The sequence below is a fragment of the Camarhynchus parvulus genome, chromosome 1A (assembly GCF_901933205.1).
Source record: "Camarhynchus parvulus chromosome 1A, STF_HiC, whole genome shotgun sequence".
Classification (NCBI taxonomy): Eukaryota; Metazoa; Chordata; class Aves; order Passeriformes; family Thraupidae; genus Camarhynchus; species Camarhynchus parvulus.
In genome coordinates this window covers 57,797,683-57,824,920 of record NC_044586.1, presented here as the reverse complement: position 1 = coordinate 57,824,920, position 27,238 = coordinate 57,797,683, and the positions used below count along the sequence as shown (strand labels likewise).

General features: G+C 39.9%; 1 protein-coding gene across 1 annotated transcript in view; it reads right to left on the bottom strand.

Annotated features, from left to right (window-relative positions):
• Positions 1–27,238, bottom strand: part of RELN (reelin) — a 283,282-nt gene that overhangs the window by 193,991 nt on the left and 62,053 nt on the right. The window contains 1 exon segment of the mRNA XM_030960223.1: positions 7,952–8,087. Within this exon segment, the coding sequence (XP_030816083.1) occupies positions 7,952–8,087 (136 nt within the window).

Below are 27,238 nucleotides of genomic sequence, written 5' to 3'. Positions count from 1 at the left end.
ATGTTTGTTATTGATGAATTATTATTAGGCAAAAGATATTTCATTCAACTGCTGTGATACAGAGGAAAACCTGTTAGTAGAAACAAAGTGTTGGGAGTGTGTGTAATATGTTCTGTACTCCAGTCATGCTTTCAAAATTAAGCCATTTTGAGAAAAGTGGAAGATAAAGCAATGCTTTCAATGAAACAAAGGTTTATGCTGTTGATGAACTAAAATACATTCTGAAAAATCACCCCGAGCTTCAATTTCAGAGATATTTTTATCAAAATTCAAGAGAGAATCTTTAACACAGTTACTCATAACTGATTCACAGATTGTGAATCGATGGCCGTGTGCACAAAAATAATGTGAATGTTGCGCAGAAAAGGAAGAAAGTAAAATCCAATCTCTGCTTCTAGAATTGCTAAATGAACATTTGTAAGAAGGGAAGCAATTCTCACCATGACTATTTTATTATTCAGATAATACTAGTAGAAAATTACTAAATTTCATTTTATTTCATGCAGGAGGTGCCAGAGTCCTAGATGAAGCCACAACAAGATCTTTACAGAGAAGCCAAAGGCTATACTGAGCTTCCTTCTGCAATCATACATTACAAGTATGTGATATAATAAATTTGCATCACACAAAGAAAATAAATCATCCTAATACAGCATAACATTGCAGTTTCTACTCTGGCATTACACAACATTGACAGAAGTAGCATTTTATGCTTCTTGCACATCTTTGGATTTGAGTTCAACTAACACCAATAGAATTTTCATGTGCTTTTACTTTAAATACATGCTCACATAACCATTTTTTCTGGCTTTGTTGGTTCTGCTTTCTCATACCTACAACACAGTGTGAGTAGTCTAAAATCACAAATGGCCAGTTGTCTGCACACATGGAGATAAGCTTAAAAAAAACATAGGCCTCTCATTAAAGTGGGCTTTTAGTAGGAATATCAGTCATCTGCGATATTACACAACAGATTTGACCTACAAGGAAAAAGGAAAAAAATGGCAAGATTTTATGAACTTTACACAGTTGCCGTTTTTATTCATACCCTTCAGCAAATTTCAACTTTTGAGCAGCCCACTCGTTGAAAAGTTCTTGACACAAAGTTAGTTACTGTTGAGGGTGGTGGGATGAAAATTCATTTTTATGACTTGGTACAGGATGCTTATGTTTAGGCAGCTGAGTCTGGGTGGGATTCCAAGTCACATTTAAAAAATCTTAAAATACGTGCCCATGTAAAGGTCCACAAGCGAGCTATGTAGATAGAGATCTATTTTTGTCTAGTGGAGATCTAGATCTTAATTCTGCTGCCTAGAAGTAGTAAAACGATTTGAAACATCCTCAGGAAGCTAGTAGAGACCTTGTATTCCTGCAGGTACCTCTCCCTAGATGTAGAGCTGAATGTCAGACCTGGATGTCTATGGAACCAGGTTGAACACCCATTAACCCTCAGGGGAATTACAGACACACAGCTCACATAAACACCTCCCTGGAGATAGGCACATATTCCACACCCACTTGAAACAACTGAAAACCCCTTTTCAGGAGTGGACAATTTCAGAAGTGGAAAGCAATCAGCTTTCATCTCTGTCATGGTTTTCTTGCTTTGCTCTGAACACTTTTGAGCACTCACCTACACAGTACCCTTTGCGTTACTATCTTTTGTTTAAAAAGTTTCTGAAAACACCCACAATTTCTCATTAGTCACCTCAGTCTGCTTTACACAAAATAGACAAAACTAAGACAGAATGAAGAGACAAGTTAAATCTAATTCTTCATAGTCGGATGAGCCTTTGCTGTTTGGGGTCGTAGAGGAGCCACAACGATTCCATGCACAGAGTTTGCATTTCACTGGAAATTAACAAACACAGAAGACGAAGGAGGTAATCTGGGCGCCACATCAAAATGGGACATGAGAGCAGAGCCAAGATAGGAATCAAATATTGGCTCGTGATTTTCAGAATATTACACATAATGTTGATTGACGGCGCAACAATGCCTCTATACAGGGAAGTGGAAAACCAAGCAAGGGAGTAATTTTTCTTCATAGTTCCACTAGACTGACACACAAGCAAGGAACAATTACTGATGATTTTTTTTTCTACAAAGCATAAGTTATAAGCAATATCGAAAATAAAAATAACTGCAACACGGGGGTAGATGTTGGAACTACTCTGACTGTAAGCAATGACTGTCTCTTATTTGATGCTGCCCATACAAACCCTGACCCAGAGTCCACACCAATATCACAAAGAGTGCCATGAAATATCCTTCTTCACCCTTTTGTTGCAGTAAAGAGTAGGAAGAGAAATGCAGCACTTACTGAAGCAAGGAGCTGCTTCTTTACAAAACTCCAAAGTCAAGGCTATCTGTACATTAAGGTTTTCATATGTGTTATGGCACAATCCTCAACTGAATGCAGAGATTTCAAATATAGCAGCAACTAGAATGCAGTGTATTTCAGTGTACAATTCTGTGGCATCATAAGAATGTGAAGGAGAAAAATATACACAATCATATAATTGGGAGTTGATGATACATTAATACAAGGGACTTAAGGGACCTCACTTCTGATAGATGCTGTTTTCTGTTTATGTTATTATTTGTGTGTATTATGTATTATCATTGTGTACAAACGTAATTGGGTACTTAATCTTTAAGATTGTCCTTTGTACTTCTTTAAAACAATTGAAAAAACCACAGTAAACAGTGTCTTAAATGGCAGTTTAGCTAAGTGGTTTACCAGGAGAATGTGGTCCCTTCAGATAGTATAGATCTTTCCCACCCTGGCTAGAGAACTAATATAGTAAAGCATGTAATCTTCTTTGCTGTTTATTCAATATTTCTATAATTATTATCATAGGTTTTCTATAAATTCTTTAAATAGGTAACCAAGTCTCTCAATCACAGACTTCATGCTCTGTAGTGTTTGTACAGCATGGTATTTTGAGTTCATAATTAACACTGTTGCCAGTTCCTGAAACAGGCTTAAACACATGGGCATGAAAAAACAGTTCTGGAACAGGGTGCTTCAAACTTCCCAGAAAGGAGTTGTAACTTTATGTGATTATGGGAAGAGGCATATTCTCAGTGTAAAACACATCTCCTTTCTTGAAAATTTCTTCCAACAGTTCAGCTGTCTGCCTCAGCATTCAGTCCCAGACTTTTTCCAGGAGCTGAGAATCAGTTTCTCCTGCCTCAACAGAAGTGATGTGCCAGGGCCCTGCCTCAGCCACCATTGCTGTCTTACTTCTGTTCTCACAGAGAAGGACCACCACAGCTATTCTCATTCTTACTGAGCCCTTTGCACCATAGGCTGTGCTAATTAAGTGTCACAAAATATGTGATTGGGCCTTTTAGCACTTACTAGCTTATTGGACTCTGCCTACAGACTCAGGCAGACAGCTTTACAGAAGTCCAGTCTTCCATTAATAGAAGTTATAGTGGATATATAGACACAATCATATTTATTAAACACCTGTTCAGTGACTAAAATGCTTACACAAGAAAAATATTTATTTTTCTAGGTACATTCTACAGCCTGCAATTCTATTTAATACAATAGCTGGAACTTCTGCAATAAACCCTGCTGGTGGTCAAAACAAAATATGCTTTTTCTATTTAGGTCAGCTTTATCACTTTTGCAAACTAGTAAGTTAAGCCTTCTATAAAACAACAGGCTTAACATCCTAAGATGCAGCCCAGCATGCCACCCTGCTTAACAGCCATTATTATCCCTGCTGTCAGGCTGAGCTTTAACTAGGTTAGTGTGAGCTTAGAGCAGAAATTACAAACCACCAAACCTAGCTGAAGGATTATGAAGATAATATTTTACAAATTTGCACACAATCAGAGAAATGACTTGTTAGCATAAAGGAGGACCTACTATTTTGTGGTGGTAAAGAGCATTTACAGATCCTGGCAATTTGCTTGGGAGGCCCTGTGTTCAATACCTGTTCAACACAGTCCTAAGTTATTGCTAAGAAAACCATTCTCTAATAAATGATGCATTTTAGCTTTCATTTCCTCAGCTCAGCTGGCAGTATCTATGGTGAAAACACACTAAAGGGTCACACTAAGATGTACTACAGCAACACCAACAGCACTCAGTGCCTCTCTTAGAAGTGTATTTCATAGAAAGGTACTTTTAATATTCATTCAGTAGCCAGAATAAGGTACTTTAAGGAAAAAAACCCCACAGTGTTAAAATAAATTTGCACACAACTAATGTGAAAAAATGGCTATTGCCTCATTTTGCACAGAAACAGGTTGGCTCCAGCCACCTTCCCCCATGGAGCACAGGGCTCTACAGTATCCCTTTTCCTGATGAAACTGGGGAGAAGGCTTGTTGAGCGAAACACTGAGCCAAGGAAAGACGCAAATCTCCATCAGGCAACATTACATTTAGGGCCAGCAGTGGCACAGCACTGTGTGCAATGGAAACAACTGGGCTACATCAAACTGCAGAGATTAGGAATATTCCAGTGGGGTTGGAAAGAAACTGAGTGCTGTGCTAGCAAGTTGGTGTGAACCCCAATTTGCTGCACCCCTGCACCTCACATACACAGAAATAAGGCCATTTTCCTTGCAGAGCTGTGCCCCACATCCCTCCCCACAGCATCCCTTCCTGCAGCACAGCAATACCCTCGTGTGTCCCTCACTGCCTGTGTCAGTAACCTGAGTGTGGCCAGGAGCCATCCTCCCGCACCATGACTGGCAAATGCAAGGACTGGCAACCGACACACTGACAGCAGGAATATTGCTGGCAGTTTATAAACAAATCACGTTGTAGCAGGGAGGATTGTTGTTGGGAATGTCCAAATTTACAGGTATAAATGCTCTGTCAGGCTGATTTTTATGAAAGTTAGTATCTTAAAATCTCAACCCCTTCATCATGTTTGTTTGCTTACCAATGGATACAGGAGCTACAAGGAAGAACAGGCTGACAGCATCACTGCACAAATCTCGTGCCTTAGGGCTCCTGTCTTTCAGGACTGAGCTCTAGAAGAGCACACCAAAAAGCCCAGATGAAGTGAAAGGGAATTTTGCCCATGATGGCTGCAGGGTTGAGGCTTTGTGTCACATCCACAGAATTCCACTGCTCCAGTGGAAGCCAGAACAGGTCAATAGTGTGTGCAGTTAATAAAAGCTATCTGCGCATCTATAGCAAAAGCCTGGCCTGTGAGAGATTTGCCTGGCGACCGTTGTTCAGCTCCTCCTGAGAATTGTCCAGGGAGAGGAATCAGCACTCAAAAACTGCATGTCAAAGCCAATGCTAATTAATAACCTTATTATCCATCCCCAGAGAGGTCAAAGACTAATGAGCTGATCTGAATCACAGACAAATTGGCAACACACAGTATAGGAAGCTCTTACTATAGTCTGAACTATAGTCAGAGTCTATAAATTCGTGTATCTTTTCTAAGCACTTCCAATTTATACTAAGATAAACAAAAATTAAATTTATATATTAATCTATATTAAATTTAAACTTTATATTCAATTGAAAGTGTTAAGAAAACTTATTATTTGCTATAAAGGCACATAAGGAGACAAATAAGATAGAGTCCTCTGGAACTCTCGTATTCAGGGAGCTGGGTAAGGTAGGCAGACTAACACTGTACCCCAGAAATAGCTTTGTTTACTGCAATGTGTGATTTAGTGAGCATGAGAAACACCAGCTGAGGCAAGAAAGTGTGGGCAGCTGAAGAAAAATTGAGGAGGAGGATTAGAGGTAAAACATATTTCCCCTCTTTACATTTCCTTCAACTGATGATCATGTTTACCCAGTATTCCTGCAGACAAGTGTGATCCTGGAGTAAACACCAACTCCAGAGAAGCTGAGCCTTTCCACTCTGGTCTGAACTTGTACTATGGGAAAGCAAACTGATATAACTGCATCATTTTGCTCATCCTCGAAGGCAAAACAGTATCACCCACGTAGCATCCTTATACCTCATGGGAGGCATTCTGAAAAGCCACCAAGACTGACCCAGGGACCCTGGGAGCAGCTGTGGTGCTGGGCTCTCAGTCCTGCCAGATGTAGGCTTACATCCATGCTGCAAACTACCCAGTCAACAATAAATTCAGATTTCTGCTATGCATGGCTAAGGACTTCCCTAACACAGTGGGAACACAACTTTGTTCAAAGGGTGCTAAAGGCGAAGAGGTGAATTATGACTTAAACAGGAAATTACAGGTTTGATTTCCAAAACTGTTCAGTGCTGGTCTAACTCTGCTACCACTGAAGCCAGTGTTGAACCTTCCATGGATTTCAAGATAGACAAGCATTCATTGCCTTAGAAAATATTCTTTTAATTTCACTTGTATGAGAGTCAGCATTCATAATAGTATTTGTATTTCTGCAGAGTTATTTGTCAGGTCTTCTTCAACAGTGGCAAACATGAACCAAAAATCCAATACAAAACCATGGAAAAAAATCACCCACAGGAAAATGAATGACTGGTTAGAAATTGACCTCAAAACTCACATTGGAGGGTCATATTTCATAACAAATACATTCACAGTCACTCTGCAAATTAGGACCAAAAATTCAACAAATATTTCTTGAATAGCAGGAAAACAGAATAATTCAAGAAAGAGAGTAAGCAAGAGTGAAACAGAGAAGATGTACAGGCAGCTCAAACAAACTTTAGCTGCTTCAACTTTGCCAAAAAAAGAAAACCTTTTTAGAAAGACGTTAAAGGTTGTGTAAACCCCATAGCTGACAGATTTCCTCAAGGTATGTACAACTGTTGTATACACAATAAATACACTCTGACAATTTAGCTACCAACCATCAAAACTATTATTTCCCAATTTACTGATAGATGTTTAGAAGAGAGCGCTAGAAATAAAAATGTCTTGACATTGTCATCGCAGCTAATAAATAATGTATCCTGAGAGTATAGGCAAAAAAGTGCATTCTGTAGGTAAGGGGAAATATCAAAGTCACAGGTAAATCCATCTACAGGTACTGTGTTCACCATCAGCAACTTATGTAGTCAAAGTTAGTAGCTCATTTTTATTTTTTACAAAAGTCAAACAACTCGATTATGGGGAGCACTTACCTGCTGCTTCTCAGTATAGACTGAAAGGGAATAATATTCAGAAAGCTTGTTTTGACAACAGGACAGCCACACAAACATGTCTCTGAAATATTGCAATTATTCACTTATTGAATTAGGGAACTAACTGTCTGCCTTTTTTTCTTGAAAATGTCAAACTTGAAACATTTTCTACTTTTGACAGCATTCTAAGTGTATTTTCTCTCTCAAATTTGGTCTATAAAATTCTGGGACAAATAATTCGAATTTACTTGAAGGTAAAAGACAGTAATATACATGCAGATAATTGAAGTTTAGCTATTTTATTAGAACGTTATTTGGTGCTGAAACATCAAATGATAACTTATGTCTTTAAAACAAATTACAAAAAAAACCCCTCTTGGTCATTCTTGGTTCAGAGTGTTTAAAATTAGGAGCAGTAAATATTTGAGTATAGCTCAAACACTTGCATTTTATATTCATGCTTACAACATGAATAATATATTTGCGTGATGTTTTCACTCATATTAAATGCAACAGTTACAAGACTGTGTCAGTGCAAATGGGCCATATACTTAAAGGATCAATGATATGGTTAATTACTAAGAAGAATCAATTTCTTTTAAATGCTAGACTTCCTACATGCTTTGAAAATAAGAAGTCCCAATATGCACAGAAACATTTCAGCCAGGAAGAACTCAATAGTCTCACTTCAAATTACAGTCTGCACCTGGCAGTGTACTCTGTTTTATTCAGACCCAGGAAGAACTCAATATTCTTACTTCAAATTACAGTCTGCACCTGGCAGTGTACTCTAACTGCTTTATTCAGGCAGTGTGAGCAGGCTGGATGGTTCCATTATCTCCAGAGAGAGTATCTGCCCACGGTTCTGTGTGTATACGTACATGAAGTTGACACAGCCCGTCCCTGCAGGTGGAGCAATCCAGACAAAGCTGAGGTTGGTGGTTGGGAGATGGCTCACATGGGATGCAACCACGCTGCACATGAACTGGTTTCCAAACTGGTGGTCAGACATAATTCCTAGGAGAAAGAGACAGAGGGAGGAAACAGTAACAAGTGTTAATGGCTCATTGCAAGGTGCTAACAGACCGAGAAATGCGTCTGCCATGTGTTTCATCACGGCAAGACGGAATGAAAAAACCCCAGGAGTGTGCCATCAAATAATTAGAATTAATGCCAGTGAAAATACTGGAGCTGGCCTTTGCCTGAGCCAAGGCTGACTCTGCATTTACTGCAAGGGTCTGTGTATTTACTGCTATTAGTCTTCATGAGGCCAATACCAGAGGAATTATTTGCATTTTTGAAGGAGGAGCTGGATCACAGCTACTGTAAGTCAGTTATTCCATTACCTCATTTACACTCATTACAGATCTAAAAGAAAATAACACCTGAAGCAAAAAACCAGTTCTATATTAATGAGAAAACTAAAGCTCTTAGAGAAAGATATTCTCTATTATCTAAAAGAAATCTATTTGGGAAAAACAGATGAACTCTGGATTCACAAACTCTTCTGATCTGAAGCAAATGCAACAACCCTCCACAGTTTTACCAGTACATATTCCTTTGATTTTTCTTTTATTTCTTTTCATACATGTTTCTAATACATGAATGAATGCAAATGTCATCTATTAATCCCTCCCTCTGGAATTCACTGCAGTTCAACATTAAACAAAAAAGCTGTATTTTAAATGTAAAAACAATGTCTGACAGCAATCCTTCTCCCATTGGAGCCCTTTTGTAGTTTCCTACAAAGTAGTACAAACTTGGTTGTTTGTTTGACACCCTTTGGCTTAAAGGAAGGTAATCTTACCAGAATGGATCACTACACCTTTACTCCTACTACATGAAAGGGTAAATGATATAACTATTCTTTTAAACACAGTTATCAGAAGAGAATGCCTTGTTCCAACTTACTCCAAATATTGAACCTTCATTTCAGAAAACAGTGACACAGGCTGAAACATTGCTAATAGGATCGAAAGGAAAATGCAATGGGAGCAGGCACTACTGTGCTCCAAAAGGCCACTGTCAGCTATTTGGTGATTGCATCTCCAAGTTTATAGTGGCTGGTATTTCCCAAATTTGCTTGTTGCAATTCAAACAACAACAGAGAAATAAAACCTGTGTCTGGTTGCAGCATACACCCACCACAGCACATGCCACAGCTGAGACAGGCACAGTACACAGAGCATCACCATACAATTTCAGAAAGCTTCAACCCAGAGTAACACCATACCACTTCAGAACGCTTCAGGTGCCTACCCATACAGAGCAACATCACTTCAGAAGACTGTCCTTCTATCATCACTTCAAGCATCTGCCCTTCTTGTTCTTCAGCCCAACCTTTAATCCCCTCCTGTTGATGCACTGCACCTGTGTGCCCTCTGTTCCCTTTGGTGGTTGGTCAGTGCCCCTGGGCACTCCATGGTTCATTGCTGTCAGTGCTGCTCACCTGCTTCTCACAGCTGTGCCCACTGGGGATGAGGCTCAGCCACAGCCCCATCCCAATCACCACAAACTGTACCTACAATCTCTGAGTATCAGAATCCTTTATCACTGGGTTTTTGGGAATTCTCCTGTAATGTGAATGCAGCAATTTCTTGTAAGCCCCCACCTTATGCAGAGGTAGAAGGAGTTTGCAAGTGAGAGTTTTACATCAAGGAGGGGGATAAATCCTTCCTAATGCAAGCACACTGCTCCACCACGTGTCCCCAGGGACTGGATGCCAGCAGCACCTTGCATGGAGTGGGGGCTGTCTGACAAGCAAAACACTTCACACTTTATAGACAAAAGGCAATGTCTGAAATCCTGGTCAGGATGACAGACTATAGCTCAAGGTTATGGATGTTATTTATCCTCAGGGCTGTGAAATTCTAAACCAGCTTTAGGTTTTGAACGGGAGGAATGAGCCACAGTGAATTTAAGTGATCCATCCCAGGAGTGAGAGCAGGTGATGGTAGTGATGCCTGTGTCTTTTGCAAACAACCACAACCTTCTCATTCAGGGTTTTTCAGTCAGTTCCTCACTGAAAATCCACATGAGATTTTCTGTCATTCACACAGTCACAGCTCAAATCCCCAAATGAAGCTGAAGCTCACTGTGCAAGGGTAGTCACAGAGAAGGCGCAAGCTCCCCTGAATGGAGCCTCTTTTCTGGAGATCAGTAGTAGGGAAATCCAGAGAGATGGTATTTTACTGATTTTTCTTTATTGCAAGAGACTAGATCAGATGAGGTCTGGCCACTTCTTGCCATGCTGTATTGTTTTATTTGCCTTTCTTGGCTAATTGGGAGGGGTGGCAGTAACATCCTTAAGGAATCCCTCTTGCCTGATGCCCAGACTCACTGCCCTGCTCTCACTGCTGAAGTCCTACAGCAGAGCTCTGCTGGGACAGGTGTGTCCAAAAATATGCCCAGAGAGGTCCCTCCCAGAGCAAATGCTATTTAGGCAACTGCTTTGCTTTTTACAGGGTGTCAGGTGTCTGGTTTGTTCCCAAAGCCTGTCCCTGTCTCTGAAATCTGTGCTAAAGCCAGTGACTCCAGCACTGTGGGCTGGGTCTGGGGGCTGCTGCAGCTCTAGTCTCTCATCATGCCTGGCTGTGCAGTGGGAAACAGCCAGCCTCAGACTATCAGGGTAATTAAATAACAGATGCTGTCAGGGGAGAAGCAGGAACAGCCCTGCAGTTTGAAGAAATTCCCCTTTCTCCAGAGCCAGCCAAATACAAGGGAGGACAAAGGCTGCCCTAACACATCCCCCAGCCAGGGGACAGGCAGAGCAGCTTGGGAAATGTGACTGCTTCCCTCCTCGGCAGCAGCTTGTGAGTTAATGAATTCCCTAGGTTTCAGGCAGTATACTGCAAAAATGTGCCTAATACATCAAACACATACAACATCTGTGGAGAATTTCTTTTTCCTTTGATTTACAGTTTAAAAAAAGAACAATTTTGCAGTTACTAGAATAAATTCTAAACAAGGAAAAAAACCAAGTCATTCAATTTTTTTTCAGAAATAAGTCAATGAATAGAGCAGCAATAATTCAAATCCCAATTTTATCATTTTATCACCATGTTATCTTTATATTTATTAATAATTGATTGCTATATTATTACAATAAAAACAACCCTCCTCATCTGCTGGACCTTTACTGAGTACATCAACTCCATTTAGGATTTCAGAGCCTTCAGAACATTTAACAAGAATTAAATAATGAAACTTCAGTAGTGACAGCAATATTAAAAAACTTTTTGATGCTTAAATTCCAAGGTGAACAAAAATTGATAAAAATGCAAAAAACAATGGCAAATTCAATTGACACTAAGAACTTGCTAAATTAAGGCCAAAGAATATTATTCCACCCTTTTGCTTCCAGTCTTTTTGCAGTTCCTTATTATGGAAGGCAACTCCACCCTTCTCCTCCAGCCCCTCTCCAAACTGGTAAACTGCTTCTCAGACTGTGTGTTTGCCCATAGCAAATCAAAGTAAAAAAGTGAAAAAACATTCTGCCACAAAAAATTTAAATGGCTATGAGACAAGCCTGATTACACAGCAGCTCTAAGAACAAAACTGGATCCTGTATGTTCCTCTGACAGCTTCAGAGTGGCTCCGGTCAATATTGTGTGTAGGTATCTCCCTCACACCCTGGTGACCAGTGCAACTACATACATTCACGTCTAGTCTCACAAAGTCTCACAAGTCTCACAAAACTAATAATCTTTAGGTGAAATTTTAATATCATCCTGTATAAAACTCTATAAACACTTCAGCAAAAAATCAAGAGTTTCCATGTGACTTAGTGAATACTGAAATGCTCAAAGTTTTGTGAGAGGTACCTGTCCACAGCTCTAAAACATGCTGCATGCAAAGAAGCTGTTAGCATCTCTCTGAACCCCTTTTGCCTTGGTTTTTACAGCATGCACTCCTCATAATGGCATGCTGCAGACTTCTTTCTACATTCTCCATCCCCTAAAATTTCTGAGGCTTTAGGTATGTCAGTATGATCAGTATAACCATTACAACCATTCAAATCCCAGACAAGCTTTGTGCCTGCCTACAGCACTGCCAGGACAGAAATCAGACATTCTCAGTCCCTCTCAAGAGGGAACTCAGCAGCTGTTTTTAAACTTTAAACAAAACGTGCTTAGCTCTATTCAATACACTATCTATAAGTCAATCAAAGAACTTCTATATGAAGACGTAGGTTTCAAGGGATAAAATTAATACAAGAAATGCAGGGATAGGGAAAAATATTGGAAGGAAAATCTTAGGTAAAGTTAGGTGATAAATACATAACTTCAATCTTTAAATGTTTAAAATTATTTAATTGATAATCAGAACCCCTGATTCTGATTATCAATTAGTAGGGCTGTAACAGCTAATATAGGGAAATATTTTGTTTCTTTTATAAGATGGCATACACAAAGGTGTGTGAGATGGGAAAATGGTGGTCCACAAATGCCCAAATTCAGGTGCTGAACTCATTATTCCTTTCACTTTGTTGTGTAGCTTCTCCAAAAGGGAGAACCATAGATTATAGCAGCCATTCTCCCATTTGGGCCCCTGGAAGACAAAAGATGATCTTTTCTAGTAATAGAGCTTGGGAAGCATCTAATGCAATCTAATTTTCCCAGATAAATGCAGGAAAGAGTCACATCTTTCTCTGCTTTGTAAGTCTGAGAAACATGGATCTGCAATAGCTCTGACTTTTCACTCTGTGTTATGTAACTACAAAATGTTCTGTATTACAACATGACATATCCTCCTTAGAAAATAGTTTTCTAAACCAGAACTTCATACAAGGAACTCATCTGCATTTCAAGGTCCCTTCATTATAGCTGAGGCTCAACAGAATTTCCAGTGATGAACCAGATTGCAGCTAGATACCATTTCCTATTTATTACATGAATTGAGTATGATATTAAATGAGAGACTGAATGTTAAATACAGGTGTAAAATGAATCATCACATTTTGGCTTTGCTGCTTCTAAACTGATTATCTGCTACATGCTTCCATTTTCACAGATATGTATAAGTGAGAGCAAAATGCCAAACATAAAATATTGATGAAATTCCAAGAAGGAAAATCTCCAAGTAACAAAATAACTCTGGCATCTTCGAGAAAGCAATAATTCCTGATTAGGAGATAATACATTTGAGTCAGAAACAGACATTTTCAAATGAGATTTTGCATTATGCAAAAATAAAATACCTAGCCTTAGGAACCATCTCTTCCCTTGGGAAACAGAGCTGGAGGCTCTGTTCTCCATCCAGGCTCTAGCATCTCAAAGAGTGATCCACAAATCTGCAGGGTGAGAACAGTTCTGTCTGGTGTTACAAAGCAGGGAATATGCAAAAGTGACTGTGCCTGAAAACACCTTCTGTGCTGAATCCCATGCACAAGTGGCCAAACCAGGGTTTGCTAGTTGTTTTCCCCATGCAGCGCTGGGCACTTGTTCTGAGGGGATGATTTTTTTTTTTCAAAATGGAAAGATGCTGGTAGCCTTTTTCTATTATTATTATCATCAATTAAAGTGATCACTTTGGCAGGGAGCTTATGCCCACAGTCTCTACTTTCCAGCATCACATCCTCTCAATGAAATTGAAGATCAGTTATACAGAGAGGTGCCCCCACTCTCCTGTCACATGGAAGACCACAGCACTGAGATGCAGGAGTGCTGGGACAAGTGACAGCTCTGTGGCTATTAATGAGGAGCCTGGTTCCTCAGTAAAACCCCTGTAGAGCAGGGCTCCAGGACTGTGCAGAACCAAGGTCCTCTGCAAGCTCAGGGGAGGCTGTGTGCCTCTCCACGTTATCTGATGTGCAGCAGAGGCCCCAGCAGAGCTGCACTGGTGGCTGGCAAGACCTGAACTCACAGAAAGCCAAGTGGAGACCTTAAGGAACAATTTAGGATAAAATCTGAATGAATAGAGACATGAAGTGCTATTTAGAGATGGTAAAGCTGCAGCTTTCAGACCACATTTTCAGAGGTAGGAACCTCCCTTTGTCCTGTGTATCTTCAGATGTTTAAAGGACTTTTTTGAGACTTACCTGTAAACATGTAAAAATGAAATATATGTTTTCACTGAATGCTACAGAGAGTGAAATAATGCTTTAGTTTTAGTTATTGGAAGAATATTTGAGCAACACCCTTAAACAGTTATGAACCCCTCTCAGGACCCTGCAATGTAGTCTTAAAATTTTAGAACTAGTGATGGGAAGAAAATCAAATTGCTCCCTGTTTTTTGGTGGGTTTTGTCTTAAAAAAAACCCACCAAAATATTTAAGGAAAACATCAATAATCCATGTTAAAAGGGACCATTGGGGGTAAAGAAATATCTGGAGCTGGTAACTATAATTTCTAAAGCATAAATACAAATGTACAGTTGTGAGCTCATGCAGTTTTTACCCCAGCAAGGAGCCAGCTAAAGGTTTCTAAATTGCACATGCAAGTTCCTTTCAACTGGAGTAAAAGTGCAGAATGTGGCCCTACGTGAACTGCACCCACCCAGATGGAATTCGCTGTTGCCAATTGATTTCTGGGGGGAGATTTCATTCTGCTTCACAGGAAAAAACACATCTCATTTGACAGAGTGTAGCAGACTGCTAAAGCACTTGGTAGCCCTTGTGATCAATTAAGGGTCAGGATGGCTTGATAAATTATTAAAGAGTATGAAGAAAGAAAAGACCAGCAACCAACAGATACATTCTCCCACTCAGCAATATGTTATTTTTATCTTTCTTGAAGTCAGGTGTTTGTTTCATTATTATTATTGCTACTTCTTCACTATTAAATAATAAATCTTTTCACTATCTGCAATGCTGGGGGGAAAATACCATCCACATGTTAATCAGAGCACTAGGAAAAAAAACAGATATGTGTAAAACAGCCTAATAAAGTCTGTCTCTAAAATCCATAAGTCCTTCTGTGGTCAGGAGAAAACCAGAGTCTGAATACAGCAACCTGATTCTTCAGAGGGTGCCACTGTGCTGAAGTGACTCACACTTGAGATAAGAAGCATGGGTTTTATAACCTTTTCCCCCCATATGTGAAATTTAAATGTATTTTCTTTATAGTTCTGAAAATAATAATTTATTGCAAGTTCACATTTGAATTACATTCCCAAATTGGGATCCAGGGAAACAGTTCAGTTTAGGGCTTTGAGGTGCTTACAGGAGAACTGCTTTATATCACATTTGTGAATATTTTCTGAAGCAAGCCCTTCACTAGAAACAGAGGTTTGCAGGAATGAACCTCTAATGAACAGATTTTTGAAAATTTGCTGTGAAAGGGAGGATATATTTTTGTGCTTAATCTCACTTTTAATGTTCTTCTTTAAGGGGATTGTTAATCAAAACTTTTGAGCACTTTTTGTTATAACCCATTTAGGGTTACAATTTAATCTCAGGGATTTATAAGTACTGGTCTCATTAAACCTACAGGAGTTACACATATGGAAATTGTGGAGAATGGGGAGGATTGTGGAATGGGGGAAATTGTGGAAATGTGGAATTGTGGAGAATATCCCCTTTCTATAGCACAATTCCCAGGACACTGAGTGAGTCCCTTGTGTAATGTGTGATTTGGCTGCACAAGTCAGGGGAATGGGGTGGTGAGATCCTGGTCTGCAGAGTGCTGGTGGTTTCAGGCCATTGTCAGAAGGGATGAGAAGACAATTTACTGCTGAGATCTAAGTGCTCCATAGAGAGCAACACGGCACTGAGTGCTCCAAGGCAAGTAGATTTAGTAACAGTAAACAGGGACCAGCAGTAATATAAATAGAGAATGCTAATAAGTTACTGTGTTGCCGAAATATAGAAGAAGAAAAAATCTATTTCCAAAAGCTTGAGCCAAAATCTATTTTAAATGTTTTCCTAATAGTCCCAGCATGTTTTATAATAGCAACTTATATATATTTCTTTATAGACCTGTTAGGCCAATACCTTCATTCTGTAATTTTCACAGTTTCTATTTTAGAATCAAATTCCAGTTTATTCTGTTGAAGGAAAGCAACTGTCCCTGGTTTGCATCCACTTTTTAAATTGTTACTCTATTTGACTGGTCTCATCCGTATGAGCAGTTCTCATACAACTTCCAAAAAATATAGCATTGTTCTGAATCTTTCCACTTTGCAAACATAAATCTTTGTCTCATGAGCCAAACATGAGACACTCTGCTTGATAGGGCTTATACCAGTGACAAATGTGACAAAGGGACACCTTGTTATCATACCAGACATCTGCTCCCACCAGACTCATTGTCAGAGCCAGCAGTAACCACATCCTTCTCCTTACAGCAGCGACAATTCACCAAAGCAGCACTGGAGCCCCTGGAATTGCCCTGAATTTGCTTTAGTAGAGGTGAAACTGTGAACCAGCAGCCTTAACTGGCAACACCATCCTGACCCACTCACTTAAACAGAGCCATGACCCAACCAAACCTACCTGCTGACCGGAACAAGGGACATCACATGAAACATTGCTGTGCAATAACTAGAAATTCACTGCAAGGTCAGTAAAAATGTAACTGCCTGGCACGCATCTATAAACACATGCATACTGATTGAGTATATAATGCACCTAGAAAGCACCAAGTTGGGTTTTTAAAATAAAATAATAAATAGTCTTCACCCCAGACTCAGCTGAGCTGGTCTGAGTGGTTTGCAGTGACAACATCCCCTCTTGTCTGTGTGGTCGCTGGTAACACCTCCTGGTATCCTTTTTGCTCTTCTATAGCCTAGCATGACTAATTAGAATAATGGCTTTACCTACAAAAGCCTAAATCTCTCTTTAATTTATTCAAAATGAAGTTAATGGTTTCTGGCAGCAGTCTGCCTTGTAAGGCATTTCCTCTGTTTTGATCCTTCGCCCCGCAGCCGTGTTTTGTTTGCCCTCATTGCTGTCACTGCCTCAGTCACCACAGGAGCCACTCAGCACCTCCTACCCTGGTTGCAATTGCACTGTCCCTAATTACTCCTTATATCTCTGTTATCAACACTGCTGGTGAACTCTGATGCTTTAAAATTGATAGTTTCCTCCAAGGCAAATTAAGTCAGTCAAACCAATCAATAAGGATAACTACATAATGAAACCAGAGGGACTTCCATATAAATCTTTCCAGATGGAGTATTTATCATTTGCAGACATCTCCTCCTGTTTTGGAGTGATGTTGTTATGGAAGCTATCCTGTTTTATCCCCCAATTCCTTATCTCAGATGATCTGAAAGTCAACTTGAAATCATATTGTGTTGTCTGGGTTAGCTGGGATAGAGCTGGTTTTCTTCCTAGTGTTGTGTTTTGGATTAAATATGAGAATAACATTGATAATACACTGATTTTTCAGTTGTTGCTCAGTAGTGCTGACCCTTAAGTCAAGGACTTTCCGTGTCAAATGTCTCACGCTCTGCCAGGGAGCAGGTGCACCAGAAACCAGAGGAGCATGGCCAGGACAGCTGACCCAGGCTGACAAAGGGATATTCCATGCCACAGGATGCCATGCCCAGTCTATAAAAAGGAGGACCTGGCCAGAAGTTGCCAATTTCTGCTCAGGGATGGAAGAGGCATTGGTCAGCGGGTGGCGAGCAATTGTATTGGCACTATTTGGTTTTTCCCCTTGGGTTTTATTCCTCTCTTTCTTTTTCGTTTTCATTATTATTACATTTTACTTTATTTCAATTATTAAACTGTTCTGATCTCAACCCATGAGCTTTACCTTTTTCTGATGCTCTTCTCATCCCAGGGAGTGGGGAGGAGGTTGGAAAGTGAAACTCACTGCAGTTGGAGTCTGGGGTAGAACTATAATGTGAACAGAAGCCCCGGGTTGTCCCTCACCAGTGTCAACTGCAACATCTCCACAGAGCTGGAGACAAGAGGCATTTTCCGTTCAGAGAAGCAGTTCTGGAGGTGCTCCAGGCCTCATGATCCCCCTTGCCACAGCTGGGCTTGCAGCAGCCTCAGCAATACCTACACTAGGGCGACCTATGTAAGGCCTCCTGCAGCCCCAGGGGCTCTTGCTGGGACACTGAGGTGACCTGTGACACAGCCAGTCCCACAGTCTCTGGGAGACTTTTGGGGACATCTGAGCCTCACAAAAGCCTATCTGCTCTGGAAAGATGGCATGCAGGCAGGAGAGATGCATCTGTGAGGGAAAAGCCAGCTGAGGTAATGACAGACTGTGGTTTTATCTTCGTGCATTTTTACATGGCCAACCACTAACACATGTGCCATTTGTACCTACAGTGTCTGTAACACTGTGATCAGGAGCCAGGATGTTTGCCTTTCTCAGCAGCTGAAACCCATGACACAGTAGTGCTGGTCTGATACAAATTCCTCAGAATTCATAAATACAAAAACCAGAACAGTAAAGTTGCATAATGGGCACCATGGCCATTCTGAGCCTCTGCAAAGGGGTGAAGAGAGCAGAGGAATCACTGACCAAGTTGGTGGGAGGGGTAAGGGAGAAGTGGGGCTGGAAAAATGGTATTATGGATTGAATGAAGGAGTTTCAACTAAAACTGTCAGTCTCCAGGAGTTCTTTTTTGAAACCATGCTGAAATTCAATGCTGCTGGCTGAAATCCTCTAGTATCTCTGTCCAGATCAAACTAGTGTGGAAGGAAGCACAGTCCTCTACACCACCTGTATGCCCCACAGATATTCTGATATATCAGGAGAAAACCTGATTTTCCTCCTCTGAGCCCACAAATCTATTAAATTGATAGTTTTTACAGCATAAATACAGCTTTTATAGCACTGATAGCTTTTAGCAGGCATTAGGTCTGGGCTAAAGCATCCCTGGGAGGGCGAGTGTGTGCTGGGTACCAGCAGCAGGATATGGCAGCCTAGAGGGACAGCCTGGCTGAGAGCTCATCCCTCACCAGCGCCTGGCTGACCCTAGCAGGGTGATCTCAGGCAGTCTCACCTCACTGCCACCAGACACATGCACAGGAGCAATAGAGGCAGAAGTTTTGGTATTCAGGTACTCAGTAAAGCGGGAGTGTGAAAATCAACCTGTTTCCCTGATACACATTGCTCATGCTTTCTTTCATCTTTAAAACAGAAATATGAACTGTGATTTGCAGACTTTTGTGGTATTTTTGGAAAAAAAATTTAAAAGGAAAATGAAAAATTCCTTTTCTACAAAGACACAAAAATTTGCTTTATTTCTCTATGCATATTTAACATCTCTTTTTACAATTTACAGGACAAAACAGAAAGTCTGAAAGTTGTTCCCTTTCTCTTGTAAAATGTGCAGTAATTTATTTTGCCTGGTTTATCTTTAATAGTGCAATGGTCCAATTCTTTGCAGTTTCATGATGAACAACAATGTTGAGGGTATTACAAAGGGAAGGGCAGCACAGTCAGCAGACTGAATTTCTGTCCACTGTAGGCAGAATGGCACCCATAAGAAGAAAACTCCTCAAAAATATATTGCAAGCTAACGAACATGAACAGCAGCAAAATTTTTCAGGAAACAAAATCTAAATACAAAGCTTTACACACTAAAAGAAGCAAAAATAATCACAGCCAGCAAGCTCAGAAAGATAGTAAATTATTTTAAAAATTAATTCCCACATTACTATTTTTACTTTAGTGACAAAAAAATCACCCATGAAAAAAAATCTGATGTATTGCTCCCTGCCATGTGGTACATATTAAGACATATATACCATAGACAAAAATTGTAACACTGCAGTTTTGTTTCTATCTGACAACACATACAGTCAGTCAAGAATCACAAGAATGCAAAGAAAGAAAGGCTCCATTTAATTTCTTTGCCTGAAACTTACTTCTAGACAAAACATCATCAATCCTCAACATGCAAAAGCACTTTCAGATCAGATATAAGACAGGAAAATCAAAGCAATCTACCAAGAACAGTAACCCCTTTATAAACTATCAGTCAATGTTAACTAAAACTCCTGGGGAAAAATACTGCAGGAAAAATACTGTAGTTATTGGAGTCTGTGTCCTCAGAAGAGCACTTTATGACTAAATGGTCAATGCTGATCTCCTGCAGTCATTTCATGTTCAATAAAGGATCTTAAAATTTATTCCTGGGGGTGCTGCCATGAAGCTGGCCCAGAGGCAGGGCAGTGTCCCCAGAATGGCACTCACTGCTCCACACTCCTGGTGCAGCTGCAGCCCCTGCTGTGCTTGCTGTCCTATGTGCTCATGGAAAACAAATTAAAACAGAATAAAATATTCACCTCTGAAGCCTAATCAAGGTTCATGTGATCACAGCCAATGTAGCAACATGCATGAAAATTAAGGATGCTACAGAAATAGGGTGCAGAGCCCTCTACCACATGACTTACAAATCAACTCATGGTTTTGCTGAAAAAAAGAAAACTTTATCCCATCCTGTGGAAATATGATGACACCACCAAAATAAGGATCATGTGTAAGAAGGTCTGAGTTGTATTTTAGAATTTGGGATGGAAATGGAAAAAATATTTGGACTCGAGATGTGGGGTGTGAGTGTGAGCAGAGCATCCCAGGTGCTCCTCTTGCATCAGCTAGACGCTTGAATTTAATCTGAATCCTTGCTTGCTTCAGTTCCATGAATGAGCACAGCTGAAAGCTTGCCTCTCCCAGCTGATGCCCCCCGCTGTGGCTCTAGTAGGATAAATGTTCCAAGATTTTACTGTGGATTTAAAAAGGGTTTAAAGAATATGCTAAGTCAAAGTAACACCCAAGGGACTTACACTAGAGAGCTGCAGTCCCATTAATGTATAAAGAGAAGGCTAAAAATGTAAAGATAAAACATGGCTCTGCTTTTTGACGTGCTAATCTGCCCTTAAAAAAATAATACCTTGAAGAGCTGCAGGTCTGCTGGGAAGTTCTCCCTTTCATTATTGTTTTGCAACAAAAATGCGTGTGTTTCACTCAGGGAGAAATCTAACATTACATCTCAAGGTCTCAAATAGATTTTTTCTTGTTCAAGGCAGATTAGCAGTTTGGCAAATGAGAAGGTTTCCTAATTTACATTAATCTCAGCCCTGCCACACATGCTAATTTAGGTGTTTTATTCTGGGACTTCCAGATACTTTGCTATTGTGACTTTGCTGTTGCACACTGTAACATCAGCTCTCACAGACATCAGTCCTTCTCCACGTGTCCATGTTTTCTAACCTGGCACTGATTTTCTTGAATGGTATCTATTGATTTATGAATGGAGATAGTGCTTCTGGATCCTGTCACTCAGTGATAAAATAGTATATAAAAGGATATACAAAAGGTAAATAAATGCTTATCAAATCTGCATAGATTAGGGAGTTTCCAATTGATCTACAACTATGGGCCAAATAAGCCAAAGAGTTTGATCTGGAAGAATGTGGCATCCCAAAACTGACTAACAGAGCATTATTTAGTGCAGTGTCCAAATAATCCTTGAGGAAGGATATTGCTTAAACTGCTTTTTGGGTAGATTGAAGCCATGTCATACAAGTGAATCCAAAGGGTGGCCACCCAGGGGAGAAGCTCCGTGTCTACACATTCTCAAAGACATGGAGGATTGGGGAATGCTGTGTCCTGCTTCCCCCAAAAATATTCATGGTAGAATACTTGTGATCACTAATTGTGGCTGTAATAAATTTATGTACTCTGCACTTCTAACACTGCCTGCTCTTTATTTTGCAATTTATCTCAACATATCACTGTACTTCACTTTGAAATAACTTCCATAATTATTTTTTCACCTATTTTTTATTTAAATGTTTTGAAAATGAGCACTGCCCAACTGGAGCTGCAGGTTGTCTTGGTAATATGTCAAAAGCTCCAGGGCTGCCAGTACTGTGCATATGGGTGTATTATTTTTCTGGGGTGATAGTTACAGTTTTATTATTCCTTACACAGGTGTATGCAGTGTAGTACAAAGTACAGACAGCTCTTTGGAAATGACATCTAAGCTTCAGTTAGATGGCCATAGAGACTTAGTGATGATGGAAAGACCAAAAGCATGCAATATGATCTTCTGGCTTTTGAACGCTTCCTTTTGCCTTGTTAAATCTTAAATGATATATGGAAGAGATACTTTAAAATATCAAATTAAGGAAATAAAGCGTTGTATCACACACAAACACTTCATGACATAAGCACATATCTGTCCAACCCATATCAATAACTTATACCACTTGAACTACCTATTTTAAGACAGATAAGTTTGGTTATGCTGAAGTCACTTTTCTGAATAATTATGCTCCTGTGATCAGCCTCAAATTAGCTTTCAGCTAATTTCAGTTTACATCAGCTACTGATAAGAATATATTAGATTGTAAAACTTATGTAAAACCTGACAAACACTTGAGCCGCTGATAACTCCCACAGGAAGTGTCCAGACCACTTGAACTTTAAACGCATAATGAGGCAGTCCTCACACAGCAAATGGTTACAGTCCTTTTACAAACAACATGGAGACATGGGTGCTTGCAATGGGCTCCACAGAAAGCTACCTATAACTTATGTCCCATTCAGTTTTCAAGAATTCCTTGATAATAAGGATTACAGAGAGCAAAAATGTAATACATGCAACAAAAAGATTGTGATCCCCACAGTCAGCCCTCCAATACAACTATTTCCAAGAAAATGAAGGAAAGAAATCTTTTTCTTGCTAGCAGGCAGCTTTTATTGTACCATCAAAAAAAGGTCTCTTGATAGAGATGAGAGCCTGTGAGCTGAAACAAATTCCCAATATTCACTGCAGATGTAGCAATCAGAATTTTAAATCTTTTTATACCTAATTCTACTCACTCTGTGCAAATGGCAATTTTCAGTGACATGTAACATGTGGATTACACCAGGAGAAACATGCCATTAGGGATAGCTATCTCAGTAAATTTAATTTACTTTCAAAGTGGGAAAAAAGGGAAGATTTACCGGAAAATTGAGAAGAACATTAATAACAAAAAGGCTGAATTGAAGAGAGGCCATGATAGATCTCTGAACGGTAGTGGGCAAGGCAGGTTGGTTTTGGTTCTCTCTGGTGTGCTTTGAAATAGTAAAGGTAACAAAAAGAGGCTATATTAGTGCAGAAAATTTGAAAATAACCTTTAAGACAAATCTTTGCTGCTGAAGGGGATCATTTTAATGTGATGTTTTATTCATAAAAAATGAATGTATGGCTACATTCAAAGCTGAGCCTGAAATGTCTCAGAGAATTTGGATGAGAAACTAATAGCTAAATGACTACATCTGTACAAGTATGGTTGTAGATGTAAGTGTGCTCCACACCAGTATAGGTCTTCTTCTTACAGGAAAAATTAATCAGCTACTACAGTATCTGATATCTTTATCCTGTTAGAATTGGATCTCTGCTAGAGAATGTACCAGTTTGATCACAGCTTCCTTCCTGGAGCTCCTGTTGTTCCATCAGTACTTATTTTTTGTGCATAAAATATCTCTTAAAATCCAGTATACCCTAGAAAATCTTATTTTAGAACTTCTGAGACTTCTGTCCAGAGGATATTTCCTGAAGGAAAGCCTTTCTTTGGTGAGATGGTCTAAGCAGAAATAGCAGTACTTTTGCTTTGAAGCTTATGCTTTTCCCATGGAGCTTTACTGAGCTCTAATGTGCATGGTCATGCAGTTCTCCCTTATAACTACTCAAAGAAAGAACATCCTATTCTTCACTGCTTTCTGAAGGGCCACCAATGGATTGTGCTACATTCAATTAAAAAATGCACCTATGCCACACATTGCAGTATATTCCAGGAGTGTTGACTGTGATTTGAAGGCTGACTTACAAACTTTTTATGCACTTTGTAAAAACTCAAACCAAACTCAACATCTGAGTTCTTGGGTTAATTTTTCATACTTTGATTTAAATAGCTTCATTTGAACAGGTAATTACTCTGGTGTCACCCTTACTTCTCCCTCACTCCCATTGTTCCATCAAACATCCTTCCCTCAACCTCTCCATCATCCCATTCTTTCTACTCTGCTTCCACACTGACCGTAGACCCCAAATGTCCCTGTCCTCAAGCAGCTCTCAAATGACAGTCCCCATGACAGGACTGCAGAACAGAGCTATCTTCATCCTCCTTCTTGAGGAGAAGTAGAGCCAAGTAAATATCAAACAGCTAATTCCAAGGCAAACCTTCAGTGTTCACAAAATCCAGCACATATTGGTCAGAGTTTTTTCCATCATCAATTTTCTCACAAAATCCAAGAGCTTCTGTACAAACCTTTCAAATCCTCATGTGACTTCTGGAAATAAAATGACCCACAAAGAATGAAAAATGTCATTTCATGACAATGTGCCATCACCAAAAGAGCACCTTTCCCTATGCTGTTCAGCCATTTGGCTGAAATCTGCAGAATTCAGTTTGGCTCATGACAATTGTTGATTCTCTTTGTGTCATCCCCATTATTTGAAGAACTTGTTGTTTTCAGTGTCATCTAAACATAGCTGGCCTGTGTTGTAATTAAACTTTGATCAAGTTTTTAATGGGATCTCAGAGGAAAACAGTATTTGACTAACATGTATTATTCTGCAAGTATTAATCAAATGAATTCTTTAACTGATGGAATTTCACATAATAACTACTCTTCTCCATTGTTAATTAGCAGAGCAGAAAAATAATTGAATCTGTTTTCACTGAAATAATACTTTTGTATCCAGAAATATTCTGAAACTTTTATTTTAATGTTTAACTTTGTTTCATATAGTTCCAAAATACAATTTTTAGTCTTTCCTGAGGCACTTCAATTAAAAATACAATACCCCTATATTCAAAAGTGGTCCCAAACAATAGCAAAACATACATTTATAGCATTAAGCACTTGAATCCCTTAGGCCAGCTGTCCCTTATAAATCATCAGTAAAGAGCAATTTCATGACTATTGTCATGAAATGTTAGTCGGGATTTTCATCAGAAATCTGGAAGATCTGAAATCACCAAGTTTTACCCTTCTAAATGATATAAACATTGGCCAGGTGGGAAGAAATTTTCAGGCAGGTTAGGCACATGGAACATGATAAACAGATTATTTGGTAAACTGAGCCAAGCTTAAAAACAGCAAAACAATCTCCCATCCACCCCTTTCCCCCAGTCCTTTAGGAACAAGGAAATTTGCAAGACCAAGGACCTGCAGGAGGAAGAGACTTCACCTGAGGCCTGAGGTGCCCATGGGGAAGAACCTCCCTGCCCTGCAGTACTGAAGAGGAAGGACCCATCACATCAGGACTGATGCTGGAACTGAACAAGGCAGCCCCTTCTGCTCCCTGTGCAGCAACCAGAGCCAGTGAGAAAAGGTGGCAGGTGACACCAGCAGGCAGAGAGTGGATTGAGAGCAGCCCTGAGGAGAAAGACTTGGGAGTGCTGCTGGATGAGAGGCTGAACATGACCCAGCAATGTGCACTGGCAGCCCAGAAAGCCAAATGTATCCCAGGCTGCACCAAAAGGAATGTGGGCAGCGCAGCAAGGGAGGGGATTCTGCTCCTCTGCTCCGCTCTGGTGAGACCCCACCTGCAGAGCTGCATCCACATCTGGGCTCACAACAAAAGAAGAACATGGACCTGCTGGAGAGAGTCCAGAAGAGTGCCACAAAAATTATTAATTAGAGGCATGAAACACAGTAAGGATTGTTCAGCCTGGAGAAGAGGCTCCAGGGAGACTTTATAGTGGGCCTCCAAAACCTCACAGAGGCCTACAGAGAGATGGAGAGGAATTTTTTCACAAGGGCACGTAGTGGTGGGACAAGGGGGAATGGCATCAAACAGAAAGAGAGTAGGTTTTGATTAGATATTAGGAAGAAATTCTTTGCTGTGAGGTGGTGAGGTACTAAAATAGCTTGTCCAGAGAAATTGTGGCTGCCCCATCCCTCAAAGTGTTCAAGGCCATGGATGGACTTTGAACAACCTGGTCTAGTGGAAGGTCTCCCTGCCCAAGGCAGCGGTTTGGAACCAGCTAATCTTTAAGGTTGCTTCCAATCCAAACCATTCTATGATTCTATGAACTGAGGCTACAAGAACACAAATTGCTGGGGTTCCCAATTTTAGAAGGAAGCTGAAGATTGCCAAAGTCTGGGAAAATAGTTAATCTGTCTTATACCTTCTGCTTAGATATAAAAATTATTCCTTACACCAAAAACTCAGTGTTCAATATCTATACATTATAAATTATTTATCAAATTTTAAAAGTGATTTGATTTCAGTGGATAAGTTACCCTAATGTAAAGAAAATATCCCCTAACAAAGGACTTTTAGATTCATTTCTAAAGACAGAGCAAGAAACAGCTCCTGGAAGTTCAAAGGAGAAACATTAAAATTAGAAATCAGGCACATTTTTAAACAGAGTATGATTAATGACTGGGAAAAGAAGTACACAAAGTGGATTCTTCACTTGTTGTAGAACATGTAAGGTCATGCACTTTAGATTATAACAAGAATACTTTCAGCTATAAGCTAGAAATTACTGAGGAGGAGAAAGCTCTGTTCACATTAGTCAACCACTGTTTGAAAATAAGCTACCAGTGTGAAAAAAGACAAACACTGCCCTAGAATTCATCAGCTCAATTATTTCTAGTAACGATGGGGGAAGTATTAGTACGGGGCTGGTAAAGTACTGCTAAGACATCACTTCAATTATTGTGTGCAATTATGAACGCTTGTGTTCAAAAAAGATTAACTTAGGCTGGAGCAGCTGCAGAGAAGGACTGCTAGGATGATGAGAAGAATGTAAAATATGTCACAAAAGGGGGCAGAAAGAGCTTGTTTAGAGAGAGGATGACTGCTATCACTAAATATCACAGGGCTGCAAAGGAGCTGTTTAAGCCAAAAGACAACCATAGTATAAGAACAAAGGGTTGAAACTGGACTTGAATAAATTTACTCTAATTTAGATCCTTTTTAATTACTAGGCAAATGAAGCATTGAAACAATTTTGCAATAGGAATTTAGGAGATAAATTACTATAACCAGCTTTAAGATGGAGCTTAAATCCACACACATTAAAGCTACAGCATCATTGTCACAGCTCCTGCAGCACCAGGGACCAGAGCCAAAGTGAAAGGTTCCCTCCTGGGGATGGTTCCCTGGCACCACAGGGATCATGTGCCAAAATGGCCAAACCACCCCAAACTGCAGGGCCTGCTGAAACCAACATCATGCTTAAATGGTGATCAAGCCCTGGGGTTATCTTAATAACTTGCTTTCTCTTAAAAACCAGAAAATTATATCTA